The sequence below is a fragment of the Phodopus roborovskii genome, unplaced genomic scaffold (genome assembly GCF_943737965.1).
Source record: "Phodopus roborovskii unplaced genomic scaffold, PHOROB, whole genome shotgun sequence".
NCBI lineage: Eukaryota > Metazoa > Chordata > Mammalia > Rodentia > Cricetidae > Phodopus > Phodopus roborovskii.
Genome location: NW_026126693.1, coordinates 2622584 through 2641511, shown reverse-complemented (window position 1 = coordinate 2641511; position 18928 = coordinate 2622584). Strand labels below are relative to the sequence as shown.

Sequence of the window (18928 nt, the reverse complement as noted above, 5' to 3'; positions counted from 1 at the left end):
CCTAAAAAAATTTTTTTATGTACTAAATTGATTTATGAGTGCTTTTTATTAGTATTGAGTCCTGAAGTAATTCTAGGTCTAATTTCATTTTTTATTTAGTATCTGTAACTCTGAGAGAGTTTATGCCTGTAAAACTGATAAGTTTTGTGCATGCAAGGTAAGCACTCTCCATGTGCTGACCTATGTCCCCAAACCAATATTATATAGTCTGTCTTTAAAATTGTACTTGTTAATTTTATAGGGTCAAGAACATGTTAGGAGGTCAGTGAACAACCTGTGTTCTGAAGTCTGTACTCTTCATTTAGATGATGGGGGATGTCCTTCTGTATATATACTTTTCTTATTGGTTGATGAATAAAACACTGATTGCCCAGTAGGCAGGCAGGAAGGGGCTACCAGACAAGGAGAATTCTGGGGAGAGGAGGAGAGAAAGGCCATGAATAGAGAGATGCCATGTAGCTACCAGGAAGATAGGATGTGCTGGGCATTTTCTGGTAAGATAAGGCCATGTAGAAATACATAAATTAATAATTATGGGCTAACAATTAAGAGAGAGCTAGCCAGTAAGAAGCCTGAGCTATGGACCAAACAGTTTATAATTGATATAAGTCTTCGTGTGTTTATTTGGGGCTGGGGGTAGCAGGGCCAGGCTGGAAACTCCGACTACATTTAGACTCCAGGAATCAAATTCAGGTACTGAATCTGGGGACAAGCAACTTTACCTACCAAGCCATACAACCAGCCCTTTCTCTATTTTCTAAATCAAAACTTCAACGTTACAAAGGTGATATTTTTTTTTTCTGCATGGATGCTTTAAATATATTTTCATTTTAAATTTCTACTTGCACATTTGAAACCTTTTATTTATGGAAAAGTTATCCCATATAATATAACCACCCATTAAAGCCAGGTTTTGTGATTGAACCAACAGAAAGACCCTGTTTTAGCCAAATTACACATATAATACAAAGCCTGACTTGATTTTAAAATTCAAATAAGTGTGTTTACCAATTATTAACCTAATGGACAGGCTCCTGGATGAAGGAGGGAACATTCCTTGCTGCTGAACGTGGCTTTGCTGGTTTGATGTAACCCCATAAGGGTTGCTTCCTTCAGCCATCTCTTTGCAACTCTCTAGAAGTGTTCATACCATGCAGTGATGTCGAATGCAGGGCACGCTAGATCTAACCAGCAAGTAGGAGGAGCAGGGCATGCAGAAGAGTAGAGCTGGATTTGGTGAGGTGAATTTTGAGTTCTTTCTGACCTGGGCATTGCCTACAAACTGCTCTCCCCAGGATGTGTGTTCCGTGGTGTGAAGGCAACTTAGCTAGGATGGAATCATAGTGATGTCTTTTAGCCCTTCCACATGGATGGACCCCTTTGTTAGGGTTTGAAGACAATCATTAAACTTATATGATTATGATTATTATTGTTTGTGTGCATATGATACATGTGTATGAACTTGGGTGTGAGGGTGCCACGGGAACACAGGTATCACAGGAATACGGGTGTCAGGGGCACAGGTGTCATGGGAACATGGGTGTCACGGGGCACACAGGGAGGACAACTTTCTGGAGTTAGTTTTCTCCTTTCACTGAGGTTCAGGCAGGGTTACCAGGCTTGTAGCGTACTTCTACCTACTGAACCATCCTGCCTACTCAGTTTTAGGAAATATACCTCTCATTTGGAAGGTCAAAAGTTGTTCTGTGGTTTCTCATAGTCTCAGGTTTATCCAGGTGAACTCACTCTCTAAGAGCTCGTTTTTCCAGGAAAAAAAAAAAAAAAAAAAAAAAAAAAAAAACAAAGAATAAAAAACAACAACACTGTCAAACTCTAGAACTATGTGACTGTCATTGGAACTTCCTGTTGACCTTCGGCAGCTGTGCTGAGCAGGTTTGAGCATGTACAGAGCCGCTGACAGCTGAGACGCATGGGTAACATGCTCCAGAATGCCCAGCAGGACTTCTGTGTAATTCTAGGATGTTACTCTACTGTTTATACACAAATATTTACACCCACATCTATTATTGTGAATAATAATCATAATCACTACATATTTAATTGGGGCTCTGCACGAACCCCATGTGATTCTGAAACTATCTTTTTAAAATGTGGTTTTACAGCAGTCTGTCTGGGACTATACTATTCAATCTCAACTCTATTCAATCTACAACCCTGCAGCAGAGATGCCATTTTATTATTTTGCTGTGTTTGCATCTTGTCCCCCAAAACTCAGACAACCAAACTAAAACAAAAAACAAGGGTGGAAAAGATACAAAAGATTGGGATATGAGTTTACAGAAATGGGGCAAACTTACTAAGAATATAAACTTCCAAACAATACTCAGCTCCCATACAAGCTTTAGCCAACTGACTCTGAGCAAAGACTGAGACGCTTTTCCAGGTGAGCCACAGGCTTGCCTGCCTCATGTGTGCCTGTTGTTTCAAGACAGTAGCTACAAATTGGTGGGCTGGAGGCCAGCAGTGGCCTGCAGATGGTTTGTCATGGTCCCTCGGTCGTGTTTTTGTCCTCTTGTTTTCTAGTTCTTAAAAATGTAAATTAGCCATGTCAACCTTAAAAACAAGACAAAACTGCACAATTTCAAATAGCAGTCTTTCTTTCCCCCCTTCTCATTAGAAATCAAAAGATTCTTCTACAGCAGCCATGTCAAAAGAGCAATTTTAGAGAAAGTATGTGTTTATACTGCTCCGGACACTCCCTTTTAGACTTTCCTGTCTGGGCTAGGAGACATTTGAATCTCTCTGCCTGCTGGACCTGTTGCTCTCTCTCACCCTCTACGGGCTGGGCCTGTTGCTCTCTCAAGTTTTTGCCTCCAGCCTATCCTCTCAACATAACCCTCTGGGCTCTGATTTGTATCTACATTATTTTAAAAACTGGTAATCACTATGTATTATTAGTGTTTATACTACATTTTGGTAACTACATTGTTTCATATATCCTTCTGCAAACAGTGGAACATTCTCCTATTATCCTATCACAAGCTTTGCAGGGTGTTTTGCTTTTTTTTTTTTTTTTTTTTTTTGTAACCACTTTAACTCTGTGTTTGATTTCATACTACCTTCCCCTCTTTTCTGAAAGTGATGTGTGACAGCTTTAGAATCTTAGGTCTCCTACCTATGTAACTAAGCAAAGTCCTGGCAGCAGTCGCTGAGAACTGTTCCCCTGGATCCCTAACCCCATGACCAATCCCCATGCAGAACTTGCCTTCTCATGCAAGGTAAAACCTTTAATCAGCCACTGCTATTGGACCTAAACACTACTACTGTATATGCTGGCTTGGGCATGAATAGAGGATTAAAAGGAAACAATGTGATGACTTGTGATGATTGACACTGTCTTTGTTTTCTTTTCTTTTTTTCTCTTCTGTAAAAGAATTTAAGGGATCAATGTAGCAAGCTGCAGGATCAATTGCCAAGTCTTACGTGACAGAAGCCGGACACTTGTGCTACCTGGATTCTCTTGGACTACTTCAGTCAAAGGTCTTTTCCACCTATTGCCACCACATCCATATTGATGTCTCAAAGTTTGCTTTCTTTGGGGGCATTAAACTTACACTTCAGATATCTAGGGGAAAATGAAACTTCAAAAAGATTAAAAGAAAAACAAAACAAAACCAGAAACAAACAAAACAAAAAACCAAAATAAAATAAATGGGGGGGGGAATAGTGGTAGCACCCACTTTTAATCCTAGCACTTGGGAGGCAGAGGCAGGCATATCTCTGAGTTGGAGGCCAGCCTGTTCTACAGAGTTGGTTCCAGGACAACATAGAAAACATGTCTTGAAAAGCCTAAACAAACAAACAAATAATAAAAAATGACCTCTGGTCCTTACTGAATTCAAATTAACACACAGTTTATGTAGTTGGAAAAAGAAAACGTTTTTGGATATATATTTTATTTGACAGTGTTTTAGAATATCATACAGTAAACAAGATTTCTGTAAAAGTTAATTTATCCATTGTGGTGCGTTTCATAAAAATAGTTGCTCACTTACAGTCTTTCTGTGACTATTAATACATGGAATTATATTTATAGAGATACAGCTGTACAGGGTAAATTCACAGCTAACACTACACAGAAGTATTATTTGGAATGAGATTTAGATGATGTGCTGTCTTCACAGGTTATGGATTACAGCCGCATAAAGCAATTACTGCACTAGTAGCTGTGAACTGTGCAAATTAGAGTTTATGCAAGCGTAATCTCAACTTTTTTTTTTCCTTTTGTAACATGGAAAATAAAGGTCAGAGGATACAGTACCAGGACGTGCAGCTACACTACAGAAGCATTGTCCAAAACCAGATTCAATAAATTAATGGCAAACTATACTGGATTTCTAGTCCAGGGGAGAAAGACAAATTGACGTCAAACCAAAAGTATAAATCACTACATGTGTTTGTGCTTTTGTCTATGGTGAATGTGTTTCATTTTGGAAATTACTTTTACAAGCTGCAAGACCCTTCATAGGAGGCTTTCTACCAAATTGGCTTGTCAGACAATTATCCCTATGTCTGATGGGACTTAAACTGGGTAGTACCCAGGTTATAAAGAGAGGGAAAAACTCACTTGGGACAGCTTTTACATGTGACCAGGTGTGAATGACTTGACTTCCTCTTTTACTTATTTGATTACAAGTGCAGAGGGGCAAGGAGTCTTACTTGCTTTGGAACTTGTGAGAGGGGCAGACTGAAGGGCCTGAAGCCTCACTTATATAAAGCATATTCATGACAAACTGCCTTTAGACATTTTGCCTTTTAATATGCATGGCTACAGTAAGTACCAATTGATAACTGACTGAAGCTAATGTTTTACAGTTTTACTGCAGGGTCAGTCATTGACCTGTGATGGTAACCAGGGAACATAAAGGGGCACCTGTAGATTGTTAGTGCAATAAAAAATGTTATACAAGGCAGAAGCAAACCAAATGGAAACAAAAGGGACACCAAACAAGGAAAGGTAAACAGAAAGGAATGCCAAAGGCCTCGTGTTCTTTAATGAAAATAAATTAGTTATCATAATGTTTTTAATATTAGAGATTCATTCTAATTTGAGAAATATAGGACAAATACTTTGTCAAAGTGCAAATGAAGTAATGAAGAAGTTTTAAAATAAGACAATAAAATAGGTAAAACAGAACTTTGCTAACAAAGCAGCTACCTATCTCTCTGCTCCCGGCACAACAGGACAGCCTTCTCAGGAAGGAACCGCAGCGTTGCCAATCTCGATTAAACAGATTATGGTCTTTTGATTATAGAACTCATATTTTAGAGGAAAACCAATTAAGATCTACGAGCTAACCTGCAAAATTCTGACTTACGGCAAACTGTTCCCTAGGACACAATTTTTAAAACCTTTTTTTTCCCTACCACTGAAAATGTACAGACATATGACTTGATCACAGAAATGGCAGTAAAAAACGGTATCACACCAATAAATTCACTAGGTTTCTAACTCATCCTGCATTAGGCAGGGAACGGTGCTAATACCGATGGTGGATGCCGAGGGTGAGCCATGGAAATGTCATGGGCGAACAGTTCTGAATGTTTCAAAGAAACCCTTTAACCCCTGTCTAGATATGTCAAGAACGATTTATTTACAACACTTTAGGTCAATTAAAAGATATAATCTTGTTTCAGTTTCCGCTTGCTCCGTGCAGTTTGAATTTTTAAGGCGATATTCCAGTTTGTGATTGCTCTGAACTTGTCCAGTTTCTTGATATAAAGTTTGGATGACATCCGGAACCTTCATGCAGTGGGGGTTACTTTTTTTCTCTCTTTTAAGACTAAAGCTACACTGCACTGTCTCTCTGTGATGGTTGCGTGATTTTGGTTCTTCCATAGCTGCCAAAGCTCCCACCATGGAACCGGGGGCTTTAGGATCAGTTCAGGTCTGCGCGCACATCCTGCCGTGCCGCCCACGCGCGTCGCACGCCGATGCTCCCAGGCCTCGGCGCCTCGTGTGGATCTATGCGTGTGACAGTGAAAATAAATTAAAGCGCCTTGAGACGGAACCCGGGAAGAGCGGCCTGCGTGGAGGCAGCTGGGGGCCCCTCATCTGCCCGCGGCTCCGGGCTGCAGGGCGCCCGGCAGCTTGTCGGAGCCCGGCACCTTCCAGGGCCCCGGCGCCACCGCCTTGCGCGCCGGGCCGCCCGCCGTGGGTCGTGGCGCGGGGCGGGACCCCGAGCGCGCGCCCGCGGCCCCGGGGCCCTTCCCGTCGGCCGCCTCCGAGGCGGGCCTGCCGGCCTCGGGCCTCCCCTGGCCGCCGGGCACCTCCTCCAGCCTCGGGCGCACGCTGCTCTGCTGCGGGCTCGCCGAGCGCTCCCTCTGCTCCCCCAGGCGCTGCTTCTTCTGGCCGCCGGCCGCAAGCTCCTTTGGTTTCCTAACGTCGTGTTCCCTTTGGATATCCCAAGTTGGGTCTGGGCCTATCTGGTGGGAAGGGTCGGAGGGTGGGGCTGGATGTGATGGAGAGAATGGAGAGAGGATGTCTTCGAGGGAGACGCCTACTTCCGGCAGGCCTGGGGCGGCGGCAGCGGCAGCACTCCAGGCGTAGGGTTCGTCTGCGGACACAAGCACAGCGTTAGAGCGCGCCACGCCCGTCCCTGCTCCTGCAACCCCCTCGCCACAGGCGTGGGCTGGCAGCCTGGCGGCTGCTCTCAAAGGCCCCCAGCACCCCTCACTGCCAAGAGGGCAGCCAGCCGCGCCCAGGGAGTCTGTTCCCCCCACTCCTTCAGTGCACAAGGGTTCAAGGCACATCCCCGGCCTAATCCCCTCAGTCTGCTCTAACTTTGGTGTAAAGCCTAGCGCGGACCCTGACTTGACTATACTTAAACCAATGGCTGTCAACCTTCACAGTGGTTATGAAACTACACATTCATTACCCAGAGGCCCTGGCCCGTGACAGTAAAGGGGCCAGGTACTTCTTCCCATTTCTAACAGCACCCAGGGATTCTGAGGACGATGGTTAAGGGCCAAGGTTTAAGAAACATGGGTCAGAGGCCCATGTTGATTTTTCTCAACCATTAGGTGTCGCTCAAGGCGTAATAATTCTCAGCTATTGCCTCATAGTTTTGGGATTTAGATTGATTCATCTGAAAACTATCATTGTTCTCTTTCCTTAAAAAGAAAATCATTATCTTTGATTTTTTTTTCTTTTTCTTTTTTGGTAGTTTTAAAATGGATGGCTCGTAGACTAAGATAAACGGGACTGTTTCTAGAAAGCCTAGCTTCACCATAAATGTTTACTTCCAAAAAGTGTGTGTGTGTGTGTGTGTGTGTGTGTGTGTGTTGACACACACACACACACACACACACGATATAAACAAAACACTGGTCGGAAGCCAAGTAGGGAACAGATGTATGAGAAGTCAAGGATGAGTTAGTTACGACCACGAACAATAACATTACCCTTGAATTTCTTTACCCTAAGGCAAAAATAAAGCAAGGAAATTCAATACAGAAACCCTTGATATTTGTGAGGAATATGTCTCATGACCTTTGAAAATCCTCAAGTTTTGTAATATTGTTCTAGAATTTAATTTTCTCTACGGAATTGATATATGAGTCAGGGGACAAGGAAGCCACATTAATATTGAATTCTGGGTAGCTGGTGATCCTTCTCTACTAGTAGCTAAGTGACCCCCTCCCCATCAACCTTAAGGGTCTAATTCCATTTCTGGCCTCTGCAACTGGAGTCAGAGGTGATGAAGGATTCTTGGGTATATCTAGTCCATGTACACCAGGAGTCTGCTTTGTTTTAAAGTTGAGAATTTCCATATAGTACGTCTAATAGTGACTTAGATGAGGAGAAAAAGAGAACAATGGAGCTGATGTTTTCCCAACAATTTCAGCCACCTTTAAAATATCAAATTAAAAAGTTTCACCTTTGATGTGAAATCTGAATAGGTTATTCTGGGCACAGTGTTATCATAAACTGATGTCTGTGAATATTTTCACATTATAAGCCAAGAATCCTTGGTTACCTTAGGAATAATCTGGAATTAGTGGATGTGTTCAGTGAAAATGGGAATATATCCTACTGTGGGCTAGTGTTAAAAATCAAAGTAATATACCATCGAAAGTGGCAACTTGTCAGTATAGGAAAATATTGCCTAAAGCAGTTAAATACACCATTCAAAAGACCTGGGGTAGTTTGTGCAATAGTCATTTCTGACCAGGCATTTTGCATGTTAACAGCTCTTTTCCCCACCATTACATCACGTATGGCAGAGTCAATTAGCTGGCTTTAAATTACTTCTGAGACACAGGGAGAAGGCTGACATTATTTACACCATTTCCTGAAGAAGGAGCTGAAGCAGAGAGAAGGTTAAGTAGCTTGACCAAAATTATAGAATGGCCACCCAAGAATAACATTTTGGGTTTCTTTGCCCTTTTTACTGACAGAAAATCGTTCCAATCTATTGCCATGCAAATAAGACAAAGCATGTGAGACAGGTCTCAGTGGTCATCCAGTGTGAAGGGACTGGTGCCATCACCAACCAGAGTACCTAGCATTTGTTCCTCAATATCTATCAACCATATGTGTGGGAATGAACAGGAGGGTTCTCTTCAGACCATGAAAAGTATTAATTCACACTTGTAAGCAGCTATCATTGTTGGCCTGGAATCATTTCTAAAGCCTTGTTCTTTTTCCTTCTACTCTTTCCTATCTCCAGTAATTCTCTTTATGGTAAGCTAAAGATGGGTTTACCTACAAATACAGCTCTTACTAGAAAACTATTTCAAGATATTTTTTAATAAGTGATTAAAAACTAAAGGAGAAACCGAGAATTTTGTGTTCTAATCTACTACCTATTAGGAATATTAATCAGAAATTAAAATTAACCGTGTATAAAGTAAAATATTTCAGAGGTAGAAATCTATATGTGTGTACATTTTTATTTCTGAGTAAAGGAGTTCTATTGTTCAGTGCTGGGCATGCAGTGCCCACACAGGCGTGAGCTTGTGGCACCTCAGTGGACAGCCCTTCTATATGCCTTGTCCTGACTCCTACTGCATCAGGTAAGATTAGTTGGGAACAGGAAGACTCCTTCCCTAATCTTTAAAACTCTAAAAGTCGTGACATCATGATGCCATCATGATGTACAATGAGATAATCTCTCAAATTTAGTAATTTGTTCTAACTTCATGGCCTGATTCCTTTAGACCATATTTTCTTGTTTTCCTCCTCTATTCTTTCCTTCTTGTATCTGGGAACAGGCTAAGGTGTGCGATGATGGGCCCAGCACAGGCTAAGGTGTGTGATGACAAGCTTGGGACAGGGTAGGGCATGTGGTCATGCACATTTATTAAGTGGTTGAGGAAGATGTAACAAGGATGCATCCTACAAAGTTGAAAACAGTCACAGCTGGCTTGCTGGGATTTCTGCAGCAGCTGTGTCCAAGCAATGTCCCAGGTACAGTGGCTAAAACCAGATTGCCCTCATTAGTGTTTCCTCTCCTACCCTACCCAACTCAATGGTACTTTTATGTCAAATCCAGAGGCTACCTCTGTGTACCCACCTTCATGTGCCACATTCCCACACAGACAAGTATTTCCATAAACAAACTGAACTCAAAGTTTCACGACATCCTAGTCTTCTTTTCCATGACCTCGTTAGGGCTTTAGTCTTTGATAGAAAGCTCCTAATGTTCCTGTTGACCTCTGTTCTACCTGGTGGCTCTATGCTGGTTTATCCATCTGCCTTCTTAATATCTTTCTTTGAAATAATGTACAGTCTTCTTCAATACCTCAACTAAAAAGCTGTTAACCTTCCCTTCCAAGCTATTCTGCACCCCACCTCATTATCTCACCATGGTAGACAGCTATAGTCATATGATGCCACCCTGGGTCCCTTTCGCTTACCTCACAAATCCAGTGCATCTGTTTTCTTAGTCCTGTCTCAAAGTACACCCAGGTTCTAGCAACTTTACCTACTCTTTTACCACTGTAATTCAAGGGAAGGGGCAGTCCCTGGAAGGATGTAGCCAATAAAGGATTATCAAAACAATCACATTTAAAAGGAGGCCACAAGTAGACATATTCCCATGGGAAGACTACAGAAGTTTTAAATTTTAAAAGTCAATTTCAGCATTGTTTAGAGAAGTACAGTAAATGGTGAACCACCACCTGTCTGTGCAAGGGATTGGCTTGGCATGAGAAAACCAGTTTGGTTTTAGGCACTAAGAGAGGGACATTGTTTTAGACAGAGAAGCTGCAGAAATCCTGTCACCTAAGCCATTGCCATAAGCTACTCATCTTTGTTTCCGTGCTTGAGCAACTCCAGGGTTTCTCCATATAACATCTGTGACAATATCTTTGATAAACACATGGGATCATGTCAATTCTCGCTTAAATCTTCAGTGTATTTTCACTACTGTTAGATTAAAACTCAGAATAATTAGCCTGCAGGATCTGGGTCCTGACATGTTCAACAGCTCGACTTCATTCACCCCCTCCCCAACACACACACTCAAATTGCTCTTCTTTGTGCATGTCTTCAAGGGCAGTTAGCTCATTTGGGGATGTTCTTGTCAACTGCCCTGCTTGCTGCAGAAGGCCTCCTAGCTGTACACACTGGAGGGTTCTCCTCTACCCTTCAGGGCTCCTGAATGTTACTTCAGAGAGCTCCAAGACATAGTAAACATGGCTCCTCAACAGCATCAGGTTTTACATTTTTTATATTCTCATAGTACTTATATACATGTATATACAAGTATATACATATACTTGATTGACATCAGTCTCAAATATGAGTTGTATGTTTCATGAAGATGATGACCACATTGGTCTTGTTAATCACAATGGACTTAGAAAACAGCACAGTGGTTGATTAAAAAAAAAAAAGTGCCTGATGAATATTTGATAAAGGAATGAAAATATGTTCCACAAACAGAATAGAGGGCCTGAAACCAAATCCTACTTGAGGAAACACTTGAGGGCAAAAGAGTCACATTTTCAGTATAATCTGTCAACACTGAGTTTGTGTCTGTGACTTGTATCTGTTTTGAGAGGGAAGATGGTGGAGAATTGGCAATGTCACAGAGAAAATGGGTCTGGGGGAAGAGTGATGAAGGGAGAGGGAAGCAAGCAACAGAGAGCATGCTGGGAACAGTTCTCCACTTTCCTGGTGGCTGATCTTGGAGAGGGGCACACAGAAGCTCTGGATGCAAGGGCCGAACCAGTTCCCTTGAAATTTTACAGATATTCTCTCCTCATTAATCTTATCAAGTGCTTGGAAGGTTTCCTCCCTGCAGCCATTGACCATTGTGCTGTGGAGATCCCAAATCTCTTAAACTACATTAAGAGAGAAGCAGGTCCTCTTCTTAAATTAGGATCACATGCCTTACCCTTCCTACTTTTATTTCTATCAAGTTTTTAATCTCTTCTAGAATAAAACTGGTCAATGCCTAAGTATATACTTCTATATATAACACAGATTATGCACAATGATTATTTTTGAATTAAAAAATATATGGTCTCTTAAAGTATCTTGTAGGAGTTCAGCAATATTAAAAAGTTAAATTTTACTTTATATGTTGACTTAAAAAATCTCCTTGGACTGCTGAGAAGGCTAAGCAGGGAGAGCTGAGTTTGAGGAAGGCTAGGCAGGGGAAGGTGTTTGTTGTGTACACTTGGAGAGCTGAGTTTGATGCTTGGAAACTATATAAAAGGAGAGAACCAACTCCACAAAAACTTTCCTGTGATACACACACACACACACACACACACACACACACACACACACCTCCTATACAAGAACTGTGCTTCAACATCTTATTTTATGAGATCTGGTCTGCTAGAAATACACTGCTTGTTGTAGTAAACAAGTATCTGTTTTCCCAGATGGCTCTTATCTTGAGTAAAAAAAATCTGTATGTACAGCTGAAGAACACACAATACAAATAAAAGGAAAATGCAGGAGGTACATCTCAGTGCTAGGGTACTTGACTACAAGTCATGGAAGACTTCATAGTAACATTTGCTGAGGACTAAGGTGGGGGGAACTCTCAAAAGGGACCCAGACACTGTAGTAGGATAAAGAGAGCCTGTTAGCTACTTCTACTTCACCATAGATAGCTTCGGTGCGTCCAGCTTGACCTCATGGTTGACCAGCCTCTGAATTTCTGGGTTCCTACATTTTTCTTTGGTGCCTAGCTCAGAGCCAGCACATGCCTTTAGCTCAGGGGGCTTTTTGCTCAGCAAGGCAATAGCAGCATCTCTGCTGTCTGGTACTACTACTAACATCAATAAGAGTACTATTTGAGGCACTCTGAGCAGCCAGACACCATGAACAGAACTCACAGCACACATACAAACTATCACATCCTACAGAGAAGGAAACTGAGAAATGAAGGTTAAATAACTTGTTGAAGGTTGCACAGCCTGTAGGTAGCAAATGGCTTCCTGAGCATTAAACACTGCTGCTTGACGCCTTTGCTATCTCTGGTTCTTATTGAGAAATGGGGACTTGTCTGTTCTTCTGGAGCGATGAACAGAGACTCTATCTGAAATGGCTGTCAGAAGCAGATCTATTGCTTTTCCTAATGGAGACTCTGAAATGTCATTTATCTGAACACTGGGCTCAGACATTCATTAGGGTTGGAGCATTGAGCTGTGAAAATGCTGGAATTATGGGCGGGATTCAACAGACGATAAACTTAGATCTTTGGAAGCAGAAATAGTGCTATTTATTTAAAGCTTCTTTTGCTGCCATTCCTTGGGCTAGGGCTGAGTTGAAAATACTCATGTCAGATATTAGAAATACTGAGTTTGACATGCAAGCTCTTTTGTTTCTAATTGTCCTGCAAAATGATGTGTGGGTTTCGTATTACTTCTTGCTATACTCTTTTCCTGTGGAATTCTACAGGTAGCCAGAGTTAGAAAATGCTGATGTGGCTGTACTGGAATCCATTTGCTTATAATTTAGAATAGTAGAGAAAAATAGAAGTATAATTAAGGTCAGCAATACAATGTCACTTGGTTAAAAAAAAGTGCTTTGCAATGATGGTGTTCAAACCATATAGGTTAATCTGGATCCATTCAACTATCACTTTTTGTAACAAAATATAAATAGGAAATGTGTATTAATATTTTCTGAACAAGTTAAGTATTCTGTTGTATTTCTACTCTTTCTAACGTGCTCTTTCCACTTGGGAGCTAGTGTTACAGCCTTCACTACTGGGTGTGTAAACTGGGTGTTCGTTCTAGCACTGTAACTTTTAAAGTGTTTGAGCCTCCTTATTGGCGCTTCCTGTTCACACTCACATTGGAACTATGAGTGTATGCACCACTTGACCTCTCCCAGAGCAGAAAGGCTGTACTTGGGACATCATGCACGTTACCCTGTAATCATCACAGCAGTTTTGAGAACTACAGTGCTATTATCACCTATCCCACTGGTTAGAGAACTAGAGCTTAAATCAATTAGGAAATTTGCCAGGACCACTAAGCTAATTTGCGAGAATGGGACAGATGACTCTATGATCCAGAGCCCATGGCCAAACATGGACTCTATTCTAATCTCCCTAAACAGCAAAAGCACTTCAGGAACAGATTAGTGTCTTCCAATGCTACTTAAAATGCAAAGACAGACAGACAGACAGGCAGACAAACCCACTACGACCACAACCGCCAATACCACCAACAAAAAAAAAAAGCCCTAATCACCTAGTGGAACATCTTATGCCTGGAGCTATAGCACTTGGAAGGCTGAGGCAGAAAGATTGCAGCAAGTTTGAAGCCAGTTTTGTGACAGCATATAGTACAAAGAAAGACTCTGACTTAAAAAGAAAAAAATCTTCAAGGTAGCAGAAAAGTCAGGGGATGCTTCATTAATAGTTTCCCCTAAGCATTCACTGAGTGGGCTCCAGCAGGAGGGGGCAGTTTTTCTGGAGTTGGGAGTTAGTTGGGAAAGTGGCCACATGATAGGGAAGGTAGAGAAGAGTTAAGTCAGCAACTTGTGGAGAGTATGAATTGGGCAGCCTTGCTTCTGGCTCCAGTTCTGTCTCGTGGTGTGAACTCAGCAAGCCTTACCACCATTCTCAGCCTCTGTTTCTCCCAGCAACATGAAGTAAAACCTAGTTTCCTTCCCTTCCAGATTGTGATGATTAAATGAAGTGAGGTCTGTGGACCACAATGCTGACACATACATGCACTAGCTTTGAAACTGATAGTTCTAACGTAGTTTTTTGAAGTGAGGAAAAGGTGCGAATTGACCCTTTACCAAGATGGGTAGCAGATAAGCACATGAAAAGTGGTCAGTGCCATTAGTAGAGTGTGGTGATACATTGTTTATGATGTTGTTTATGATTTATTAAAGCTTGCTGGGGATTCAGAAAAGCAAAGCAGCAGGCCTCTAGCTCTCACCACTACCTCAGGCTGAAAGGGCTGCTCCACACTCGAGCTCTTCACCAAGTCTCAAACTGCTGTTTCTCCACGGTGTGGCCGGAAAACGATTGCCTCTCTCAGACCTTGCTTATGTCTTATATATTTCCCTAATGTTGGGATTAAAGGTGTGAGCTGTAATTCTTTTAGACTGATTCACTCTTGTGTAGATCTGGGTGGCCTTGGACTCACAGAGACCCGCCTAGTTCTTACTCCTGAGTCCTAGGGTTAAAGGTGTGTACCACCACCTCCTAGCTCCTGGCTGCTGGGATTAAAGGTGTGTGCCTGGCTTCTCTGGCTCGTGGCTGACTTTGCTTTCTGAATCCTCAGGCAAGCTTTAATAAATCACAAACAATATCTCACCACAGTAGGGAGTGACAGTTGGGACTTTAAGGAGAAGCACTTTTCCCCCAAATTATGGCTGGAACTAAGCAACAGTAACAGTAACTGAAAGCATGGAGTTCAACCTTCCTGTGCTGTAAGTGGAAGTGAACAGCTATTTAAAAAGCAGTTTGGCAGTTTCCTAAATAGTGGAACATTTATTTATCATCCAACTGATCTGTCTCAGTATGATAAAAACTTATACTCACATAAAACCTTTGTGTGGAATTTTATTGTGACATATTTTTATGGTGAATTTTACCGCCAATGCAACAGCCCGGATATCCATCAACTGGTAAATGGATGAACATAGTGGGATATTATTCAGCTATGAAATGAGGCAAATTAGCCAAATACCCCAGATCACAATGGATCTCAGATGCATTATGTTAAATGAAGAAAAGAGTACCTGATTTGGAAGTCGCTAGAGTACATCACAGACAGGCAAGCTCAGTGGCAGGTCCCTGGAGCTGTGTTTTGGGGGAGCTTGACTATGGTGGACATGGGACTGGGATGATGTAGACGCTCTGGGATTGTTCTGCATTTGGACCATGACAGTGATAATATAATTGTGATTTTGTTGCTTTAAAGGTATTACTAATTGTTACATCTTTGGCCGTTTCATACATGTCCATAATGCATAATGGTTACTATTTCCTCTCCACCCTTTCATTCCTCTGTCACCTCCATCCATCCCTTCCTCCCATCCTTTCCTACCCTCATTTATGACGTTTGGTTTTGTTTGATGACCTGTTTAATTTAAACAGGAGAATCTGTATGATACTGGCTGTGGACTAGCCATTAGAGCCCAGTGGGGTCACTGGTGGGTACATGTATGTAGTCAGTGATGCTCCTTTCCCCTGAATCTGTCAGCAGGAAATGCTGCAGCATTGCAGTAGGGCTCCCTAGTTCCCATGCCCAAGCCTGACCCTGCTGATGGGTCCATTCTTGGCAGGCCTGGTACAGTCACCCATGTAGTTGCAATGGCTGCTCGTTGCTTCCTGTTGTTTTGGAGAGGTCTCAGGTAACTCAGTCACTCCTTAAACTTGCCACATAGCTGAGGAGGACTTTGAATTCTCGATCCTTCTGCCTCTGCCTCCCAAGTGCTGGGATTACAGTTGTGATGACATAATCTTATGTACTTTTAAAACAATGCCTCACATATATACATGAATAGTCAATTTTATTGTATGTAAATTACATCTCAGTTTTTAAAAAAATGGGAAAAATTCTAGTGCTGAAAACCTGTATGAAGACAGGCAAAGGGCTCACATCTCCCCCTTGTAAAAGTTTCTCCCACTGTGTGGCTTAGTAACTTCCTCTTGTGTAGATCACTACAGACCAAGGTAAGTTCCATCCCATTGAAATTAATGATAAACTCTGAGTTTACAGACTTAGGAGATTCTGAATTTAATTAGAAGGTACTTTCAATCTCAAAATCTTTTTAAGGATCATGTTCTTTATTGCATAAATATAGCCTTGTCTAAGTGACAGAGACAGAAAATTATCAATCACTGGGAACTTTTGGGGGTGTGAATCTGATGGTGACCAATCATTGCTACATCTTGTGACTAATTCACAGGGTATACTCCCAACTCTAGCAAAATTTACACCCACCTTCAAGCTTCCTCAAATAATCTTCCCCAGGAAGTTTTTGGCTCCTCAGTGAACGGTTCATGGACAGAATTCAGGAACAAGATTAAGTCACTTCTAGGGATAATCCCACAGTGGATATGCAACAGGTCTGACAATATGACCACAGAAGACGAAGACTGTGTTCCCTTTAAGATTTTGGCATGTTTAAAAAGAAAGGATGGCCATGGGAGCAAAGCCTTGAGCCAGACTGTGCAATTTCAGCACCATATCTTAACAAGGTTGTCCTAAACAACTTAATTCGATAGCCAGTTTTGTAATTCATTCTCTTTCCCTTTTTCTTTTCTTCTTGATGTGTATGCATGCTTTGCCTGCAACTATGTTTGTGTGCATGTAGTGCCCAAAGAAACCAGAAGAGGGCAGCTGGCTCCCTGGAATTGAATTTACAGGCCATACAGTTCCATATTGGGTCCCAGAACAGTCTGGACTATGGTGTGAGGTCCTGTCTGAGTTTCAGGCTAGCCTGGAATACATAGTGAGTTCCGGGACAGCCTTGACTGTGTGAGGTCCTGTAGCAAAAACCAAGAAACAAAATTTAAAACCTATTTATAACAGTTTCAAAAATATGTAGGAACCAGGCAGTGATGGCACATGCTTTTAATCCTAGCACTTAGGAAGATCTCTGTGAGTTTCAGGCCAGCCTGGTCTACAGAGCAAGTTCCAGGTTAGCCAGGAACTTGGGGTGGGGGGAGGGAAGAAGCAATGCCTAAACAAGGGGGTAAAAGAATTTTAAATGAAACCTTAAAACACACACACACACACACACACACACACACACACACACACACACACACACAAATTTAAGAAGATATTAGAAGATGGCAGATTAGATTGGCAGATTTAAAGTTTCAATGATATTCTTCATTGATCTAAGAAAAAAAAAATCCTAAAATTCTCAGGGAAGTATAAAAGACACCAAAGCAATCCTTGCTAAAAAGAACAATGCTAAAGGTATAATATTTGGTTTAAAACCATACTACAGATTCATGGTAACAAAATAACAATATTTTGGACAAAATGGATAAATAAACAAATGGAATAGAATAGAGGACCCAGAAATAAGTTCATAGAGATATAGCTACTTTATTTTTCAAGGATGCCAAAAATTCTCATCAGAGGAAAAGACATCTTCCTCAACAAATGGATAGTTACATTCAGGAAAGTGGAACCAGATCCTTGTCTTCACCTGCACACTCCCAATGGATCAAAGCCTTTAAGCTCTGAACCTGTGAAACTGTGAGAGAACTAGGAGGGAAAATACTTCAAGACTCAGATGCGTGAAGGACTTTGTAAGGGCTCCCATTGGTTAGAGGAAGTCTAAAGATGTGCCATGGGCACAGCAGAGAAAAAAGTCACCAGTGAAAACCATCCAACTGATAAGTAGCTACATGAGCTGAACTGGGGGCCTCAAGAGAAATACAAATTACCAATAACTACACGAAAAACTATTCTACATCCCTGGCCACCAGGAAAATGCTGATTCTGTTGGTATGGCTATCATCAAGAAAAAAAGAGAAAAGACAAATGCTGGCAAGGATGTGCACACATGTGCATGGTGTGTGTCTCTGTGTGTGTGTATACAAACCTCTATTTACTGTCCAGGGAATTGAAACTAGTGGACACAATTTGTAAACCAGTATTTAGACTTTTCAAAACACGAGACATGGAGTTACGATACAATCCACCTATGCTGCTCCTGGGTCACCCAAAGGGATCTCAGTGAGCACACCACGGAGATACTGGCACATTTGTGGCTATTGCTGTACTCACAAAAGCCAAGATATAGAACCATTCTAGATGTTCATCAACAGATGAATGGTGAGAGAAAAAACTTCTCTGTGTGTGTATGTGTGTGTGTGTAAGATACATATATATATATATATATATGTATGTATATGCATGTATACATACATATATATATATATAGAGAGAAAGTGCGAGAGGGAGAGAGGGAAAAATGTGTGAGAGAGATTAATTCATCCATAAAGCAGGATGGAATTATGTCATTTGTGGGGTCAAGAATGAAACTGGGATTATTCTAAGTACAGTAAAGTAGATTTAGAAAAACAAATATTGCCTGTTTTCTCTTATATTCAAAAATCTAGATTAAAAACTGACGTGAGAGTAGAAAGTGCCCAGAGGGATGAAATGGTCTAAGTCTAAAGAAGGTGAGTGGGGGCACGATTGAGTAATGGGGAGAAGGACAGATTCTGCATTTTTCTCTTATGCATACTTAATCAACCAATCGGTCTATCATTTATCTATGTATCTTACAGAAAGAGCAGAACAGAGACTATTTGGGAGGAAGAAGGGCATAGGGTGGGGGGTACAAGGGAGGATGGAAGCAAATATTCTGTCCATGCTTGTATAAAATACCATAAGGAAGGCACTGTGTTGTTCACTGAAAATGAGAAGGCCAGTGTGGCTGTTGCATACAAAGTACACTGGCCAGGAAGTGGCTGTGGCGGCTCAGGCAGGAAATGTAGTGCTT

The 18928-nt window shown here is 41.6% G+C and overlaps 1 protein-coding gene across 1 annotated transcript in view; it reads right to left on the bottom strand.

Annotated features, from left to right (window-relative positions):
- Positions 1–4738: 4738 nt before the first annotated feature.
- The window catches only part of Magi2 (membrane associated guanylate kinase, WW and PDZ domain containing 2), a 1383694-nt gene continuing 1369504 nt past the window's right edge, over positions 4739–18928 (bottom strand). Inside the window, exon 22 of the mRNA XM_051174837.1 lies at positions 4739–6578. Coding sequence (XP_051030794.1) covers positions 6073–6578 — 506 coding nt within the window. The 3' untranslated portion in view covers positions 4739–6072. The remainder of the gene's footprint in view (positions 6579–18928) is intronic.